Genomic DNA, 6,896 nt, shown 5'->3' with positions numbered 1-6,896 from the left:
CCCCCCCAGCCCGGGAGCGCGCGGGGGGGCTGAGCTGGAGCTGCGCCCTCCGAGCTTCCCCTCTGGGACCGTTGGGGGACCCCGACCCTGCCCCTCAGGGATCACCGAAGGATCTGGCCCCGGGAATGGGGTGGGAAGGGGAGGGAGGCGAGACGGGGCTCGGGGTGGGGACACGAGGCCGAGGCGTGCGCAGCCTCGGGGCGGCTCCAAACCGCTCCTACCCACAGCGCCCACGGGCTTGGCCAGCGGCGACCCCCCAGGTGCCGTTTTCGCTGCTGCCCGGAGGAAGAAATCCTCCCCCCAGCACGGCGGGGAGCCCCTTCCCCTCTCCCCGCGGGGCCGAAGGAACCTGCTGGCCGCCGGCGTGCCGTGCTCGGAGCCGGGCTCGTCCAGGCTGGGCCCGGTCATGTCGGGCAAGTCCGGCTCCTGCTGGGTTCCGTCGTCCAGGAACAGCTCCGAGCACCTGGAGCCCTCGATGACGCCGCTGGGGTCGGCGTCCGCCTGCCCGGGGGGGAGACGGAGGGCGAGGGGCTGAGCCCGGCGGGGGTCCCCTGCCCGCCAGCAGGTCGGGGACGCGAGGGTGACCCCGGGGGGACCTCGGGCTTCCCCCCCCTGACCTCCAGCAGCAGCTGCTCCAGGTTCCTGGGCTCCAGCTCGGCGTCGCCTTCGAGGTCGCTCTTGATGGGGGTGAAGCAGGTCAGGTCTGCGTCCGGCAGGGTCTTGATGGGGCCGTGCTCGGCGCACGCTGCCCACCTGCCCTGCGGCCGGTAGGCGCCGCGGGGGCTGGCGGCCGCGCCGTCGGAGCCGTCCGCCTCCCCGAGCTGCCAGGGGAAATTGGGGGGGGGGACAGGGTTTGCCCCCCGTTGGACAGAGGGGCAAAGGGGGGGGCCCTGGTCCGGCCGGGGGAATTCAATTAAATCAGGTGGAAGCCTCCTGCGGCCGCTGCCCCACTCACCAGCCTCTTGGCCCACATGGGCAGCTTGCCGTTGGTCAGGATGCACGCGGGGGCTGGGGGAGGAGAGATGGCTCCGTCTGCAGCCCTCGGCAGCGGGAATTGGGGAGGGAAAGGGCAAAGCAGCTCCCAGGCAGGATCCCAACGCGTCGGGTCCGTGGTTCCGCCCGCCCGGCCGGCTCCCTTCGCCCTCCCCGGGCAGAGCCTCGCAAAGCCGCACGGTGAGACAAAGCGCGGAGCCGCGCGGGGGGCCGGGACTCACGCGGCTCCAGCTCCTCCTGGGACGGGGTCTGCGGGGACGCGGCCTCGTCCTGCTCCGGATCGGGCTCCTCCTCGGAGGCTCCGCCGCGTGCGCCGGGGTCGGCCGCGTCCGCGTCCCGCCTGCTGGAGAGGGGCCGTGGAGCCGCCGGCCTCCAGCCCGGCCCGGTGGCGTTTGCGGGGCAGAACCGGGCGGGAGGTGGGGGTGAAGGGCTGGAGGCCCCCCCGCAGCTGGAACTGGCGCGTTTTGCCCCGTACCTGACGGGGAGCCCGGGCTCCGTCCCGCTCGGGGGCTGCGGCTGGTTGAGCTCCAGCAGGTGCTGCCTCATGCTGCCGGTGATCTCGGGGCCCAGGTGCCACACGAAGACGCAGCTGGGGCAGAAAGGCCGCCGTGGGGGGGGGACGGGGGGGGCAGCTTCCCCCAGGTTTGGGGCACGGGGGCTTTGCCTTAAACGCCCTCGATTCCATCATTTCACCCAGCGCGGCCTCACGCAGCCCACCCACAGCTCCGCAGCCGGTTCTTGCGAGGCCCGCGGCGCGATGAACCACGGCCCCCCCCCCCCCCCCGCCCCCCCCCCCGGGCCCCGCGGCCCCCCCCCAGCCCCGGGAGCATCGAGCGCGGCTGCAGGAGGACGTCGGCTTTAGGGCGCCCCGGTACCTGTCCCCTGAGACGGTGATGAGATGCTTGCAGTCGTAGGTGAACCGCATCCCCGTGACGATGTCTGCGGCAGAGGGACCCAGGCTGCAGGTTTCTTGCTGGGAGCGTCACCCCCCCCCCCCCCCCCGGGAGCCCGAGACTGCTCGTTAGGCCTCCTTAATTACGGCTTTGGACGCCGGCGGTTTCCCCCCGTTCCCTTCTGCTACGTCCCCAAACACTCCGCGTTTGGGCGCTCGCGGGCACCGCTCCGAGTGCGGCGCTGCCGGGGATTCCCCAGAATTGTCCCCGAATTCTCCCCATCCCGCGCGAACCCCCGGGGCTGCCCCGCGCCACCCAACCTGCGTGTCCGAACACCTTGGCCACGCACTCTCCCGAGCGGAAGTCGATGACCGAGATGCTCTTGTCGGAGCAGCTCGTGGCCAGGAAGGTGCCCGAGGGATCCAGCTGCACCTGGGGAAAAACGGCCGCGGGGTCACGGAGCCCCTCCGCGAGCCCCCGGCCCCTTCGGGACCGCCGCCAACGGGCGGGAACCGGGGCTGGGAGCGCCCGGGGTGAAGCGTCCCGGGCCTCACCTTCAGCAGGGACCCCTCGTCGGCCTGCGAGCCCTTGTAGCAGCACCTCTGCTTGCCGCTGGCCGTGCCGTACACCCTGCGAGCGCAGCGGGTGCCGGCTCACGGATCGCCCCCGCGGCGCCGCGGCCAGCGGGAAAGGGGGGCCCCGAGGGGGCCGCGGGGCTCCGGGCGCCCTCCCTCACCGGACGTTTCTGTCCTGGCAGGCCACGGCGACGTACTCCTGCGTGATGTCGACGTCCATGTCGTACAGCGTGGTTTTCTCGGCGACGTGGTGTGTCCTGAGGAAGTGGAAGCCGTCGGGGCGCTGCGGGGAGACGGGGGGGGGGGTTCGGTGGGCCGCAGCTCCCGTTCCGCGGGAGGAAGGGCTGGAGCCGGGGGGGTGCTCGGGTGCCGCTTCGGTGCCCGAGCGGAGCCCCGGGGGGGGCCCCACAGCCTACCTTGTGGGCGGTGCGGAAATAAATGCTCTTGTCAGCCCCGCAGCTGATCAGCTGAACCCCGCCGCTGCCTACAGCGAGAGAACGCAGGGCTGAGGGACGGGGCTGGCGGGAGGGGACGTTCAGAGCCCGCCACGGCGTTCCCCCCGGGGGAGCGGCAGGTGGGAAGCAGCTTTTCTTCGGAAAAGGACGGGAACCCCAGCTAAGGCGCCCCTCGGAGACACGGGGCCGACCCTCGCTGCTCGCTCTCCGGAGATGCTCCTCTCCTGCAGGGACCCCTCCAACGGCGCTGGGATTACGGACACGGAACTCCAGGGAGAGGAGCTGCGGCTCCGAGGGACGAGGAGAAGGCGGCGGACGGGAGCGGGCCGGGCGCGGAGGAGCGGCTCCGCCGCCTACCTGCGAACTTGACGGCCGTTATGGCGGAGGAGTGATCGTCCAGGGTTTGCTCCAGCCTGTAGCCTCTGTCGACGTTCAGGACGTGGATCAGCCTGTCCCTGCTCGCCGAAGCCAGCAGCGCTACCCCTGGAGGGGACGGGAGGCAGGAGGGACAGGCATCGCCACCGGAAGGTTCCTCAGGCCTCTGCCACAAGGGGCTCGTCTCCATCTCCCTGGACTCGCAGGGGACGCAGCCGCCCTGCACGGCCGCTCGCAGGGGGCCCCAGCTGGTTTCAGCGAGCGGCGTCCCAGCGCCGGGCCGGTGGGCGCAGGGGAGCGGAGCTCCGGTGCTCCCCTGGGAGCGGAGCCCCGCGGTCAGCACGAAGCCTCACCCGTCTCCGGCTTGGAGTACTCCAGGCAGAGAACTTCCGAGTCGTGAGCCTCCACTTTGGCCACCTCCTGCATGGACCGCAGCTCGTGTATCCTGGAGGGAAGCGCGCCGTCAGCTGGGCCCTGAAATCCCCGGGAAGCGAGGCGGGAACCCCCCCCCGCGGGTGCTCGGGCGCGTGGCCGGGAGGCTCGGAGGCGCTCGGGGGACAACAAAAGCGAGCGCTGAGCGCCAGGGGAGCCACGGCCGCGCACGGCGACGCTTGCCTGAGGTTCCCCGCTCGGTCCCCCGACGCCAGGTGCTCCCCGTCGGGGCTGACCTGCAGCACCCGCACGCCGGACTTGGCCTCGAGGTGGCCGGCGCTCTCGCCCTTGTCGGCCCCGCTGGAGGAGTCCTGGAGGTGCTGCGTGTTGTTGTCCACGTAGATGATGTTCAGCAGGGTCTGGGCGAGGTGAAGGGGAGGCGGTGAGGCCGGGGTGTCCTGGGCGGGGGGCGCAGCGCTCCTTGGGAAGAGAGGAGCCCGCCCGCGCCTCCCGATGGCTTCCTACGCCCCCGCTTTCGGTTCTCCTCGCTTCCCGCCGGGATCCGCCGGGCACAACGCGTCCCTCAGCAGCCCCGGGGTCACTCGGGAGGAAACACGGGGCACGAGGGAGCACAGAGCGCTCTCGAGCCGTGCCGCAGTCACCAGGACCCGCTACAAACCGCGGCTCCTGGCGCGCAGGCTCCGTACCCGGAGCTGCGAGAGGCCGGAGGGAACCCAGCCCTGCCCGGGCTCCCGGGGGACCTCGTCCTCTGCGGGCAAGCGCGGGAGCAGGGGCAAAACCGAAGGGGAGGCGAGGGGCCCGGCTCCGCCAGCCGCAGCCGGGGCTTTCGGGGCTGGCACCGCGCGTGGGAAGGGGGCGAGGGCGGCCCCGCTCACCGTGCTGCAGGCGTTGCCCCGGCAGGGCCGCTCGGGGCCGCTCCCCAGGGTCCAGACGCGGATGGTGTTGTCCGAGGAGCAGGTGAGGAAGGAGCCGGGGGGCAGGCAGGACGGCTGCTCCTTGAGCTCGGGGTACACCTGCGCCGCGGCCGCGCGTCAGGGCCCCGAGGGGCCGCGAGGAGCCGCGCCCGGCCCCGCCGCCCCTCACCTCGACGCTCCAGACGAAGGAGCTGTGGAAGAGCTCGCCCCACACCTTCGCCACCGCCCGCAGGTCCCCCACGTCCCACACGTAGACGCTGTGGTCCCTGTAGACGCAGGACAGCCAGCGCCGGCCGGCGTCGTAGGCCAGCGCGACGGTGTCGGGATAGAGCTCGTCCGGGCGCCTGCAGGAGAGGGAGGGGGGGGCGGCGTTCTGGGGGTGTTCTGGGGGCGTTCTGGGGGTGTTCTGGGGGCCGCCCCCGCAGCCGCTCGAGGCCCTCAAACACTGGGCCAGAGGTGGGTCCATCTCCGCATCCCGAAGGGTTCGGGCTCCCAAGGGGGAAACGAAGCTCTGGCGCTCGCCCGGCACCACAGCTTCCACCCCCCCCCCGCCCTCCCCGCCTTCCAGGAAGCGCTAATTGCACGGGGGTAACGAGGCAGAGCCGTTGAGGTGCTGCTTTCAAACCCATCTGAGCTCAGACCTCCCTGGGAGCGAGCTCTCAGGGCGCTCAGCTCCGGGGGCCGGGGTGCCGCGGGGCGCTCCGGAGGCTTGGGGTGCGCCGTACCCGGGCTGGGGCGCCCGGCTGACGTCCGTGCCCAGGGCGTGAGGCTTGGGGAGGTCGCTCAGGTAGCGCAGGTCGCGGGCCTGGAAGATCCTCACGGTGCCGTTGTCGCAGCCGCAGAACACCAGCTCCTCGCTGACGCAGACGCAGGTGGCGAGCGACACCTGGGGCCAAAGGCACGCGGGGGGGGGGGGGGGCTCACCGGGAAGCCCCGGCACCCGATTTTGTGGTGTTTTGCCTCGTTTTAGCTCCAGCCGCCGCCAGACGGGGGCTTCCCCCACCTTGAGGACGATCCACCTCTCCAGCACGCGCCTCTCGTTGAAGTGGCACAGCAGCCCCGAGTGCGAGACGCAGAAGGTGCTGCCCAGCGCCGGCCCCCGGCCGCAGGCCACGCCGCAGAAGACGTTGTCGTGGAGCTCCCCCAGCAGCCCCGAGCGCCCCACCAGCGGCACCGTCTCCTTGATCTGCGGGCAGAGCGATTAACGAGCGAGCAATTAACCGAGGGGCTGCCGGCCCCTGGCCTTTGCGGAGAGACGGGGGCAAAGCAGCGCTCCCGGGGGCTTCTGGCGCTGGCGGGGGGCCCGTGGCGGCCCCCCCAGGGGCTCGCGGCTCCGCGCGGCGCTGAACCGAACGGGGCTTCGAGGTCAGGCCCGGCCGGAGCTAAATCCGCCCTCTTTTGGCTCGGGAAGCTGCCCCCCCCCCCCCACACACACACCTTCATCTCCCTCGCCGAGTCCAGGAACCAGAACTTGACGTGGCGCTGCCCCACCGTGACGAAGTAGCCGTCCTCGGAGAAGGCCACGGCCGAGACGCTGCAGGACGCCTTGTTGGACGCCACCAGGGAACCCTGCTGCTCGGGGAGAGCCAGGGGGCTGCCGGCGGGGCCGGGAAACCCCCCCCCCCCCGGGGGGGGGCGGCCCGGGGGGGGAGCCCCCCCCCCCCCCCCCCCCCCAGTTTTTGGGGGGAATCCCGGGGAAGTTGGGACGCCGACCTTCCACGCCCAGACGTTGACCATGCGGTCGTGCCGGTGGCCCACCGACACCAGGAACTGGGCGTCGGGCGAGAAGGCCACGCAGGCCACGCCGTGCTTGTGGCCGTGCAGCGCCGAGAGCTGCGCCCGCTGCTCCACGTCCCACACGCGGACGGCCGGGCGGTGCCCGCTCTGCGGGGTTGGGGGGCAGCGTGGCCGCGGGCTGACCCCAAACGGCCCCAAACGGCCCCCAAACGGCCTCAAAACGGCCCCCAAAATGGCCCCAAACGGCCTCAAAACGGCCCCCAAACGGCCCCAAACGGCCCCCAAACAGCCTCAAAACGGCCCCCAAATGGCCCCCCAAATGGCCCCCAAACAGCCCCAAACAGCCCCCAAACGGCCTCAAAATGGCCCCCAAATGGCCCCCAAAATGGCCCCCAAACAGCCCCAAACAGCCCCCAAACGGCCTCAAAACGGCCCCCAAAAGGCCCCAAACAGCCCCCAAACGGCCTCAAAACGGCCCCCAAATGGCCCCCAAACAGCCCCCAAAATGACCCCAAGCGGACCCAAACAGCCCCCAAACGGCCTCAAAACGGCCCCCAAAAC

At 72.0% G+C, this 6,896-nt stretch overlaps 1 protein-coding gene across 1 annotated transcript; it reads right to left on the bottom strand.

The window, feature by feature from the left end:
• Positions 1-221: 221 nt before the first annotated feature.
• LOC118159753 (WD repeat-containing protein 62-like) lies at positions 222-6,482 on the bottom strand (the record flags this gene model as incomplete). Its single annotated transcript, XM_035314317.1, has 19 exons — positions 222-501; positions 543-821; positions 956-1,008; positions 1,215-1,333; positions 1,469-1,582; positions 1,869-1,932; positions 2,207-2,318; positions 2,441-2,516; positions 2,623-2,744; positions 2,878-2,945; positions 3,274-3,399; positions 3,645-3,736; positions 3,907-4,082; positions 4,560-4,697; positions 4,768-4,942; positions 5,324-5,484; positions 5,602-5,784; positions 6,036-6,170; positions 6,312-6,482. Coding segments are annotated over 19 exons (2,644 nt in total), but the record flags the coding sequence as incomplete, so codon positions are not given.
• Between the last annotated feature and the right edge of the window lie 414 nt (positions 6,483-6,896).

Source organism: Oxyura jamaicensis, unplaced genomic scaffold (assembly GCF_011077185.1).
Source record: "Oxyura jamaicensis isolate SHBP4307 breed ruddy duck unplaced genomic scaffold, BPBGC_Ojam_1.0 oxyUn_random_OJ71941, whole genome shotgun sequence".
Taxonomy (NCBI): Eukaryota; Metazoa; Chordata; class Aves; order Anseriformes; family Anatidae; genus Oxyura; species Oxyura jamaicensis.
Note: the sequence above shows the minus strand (reverse complement) of the source record. Positions and strands in the feature narration are given on the sequence as shown.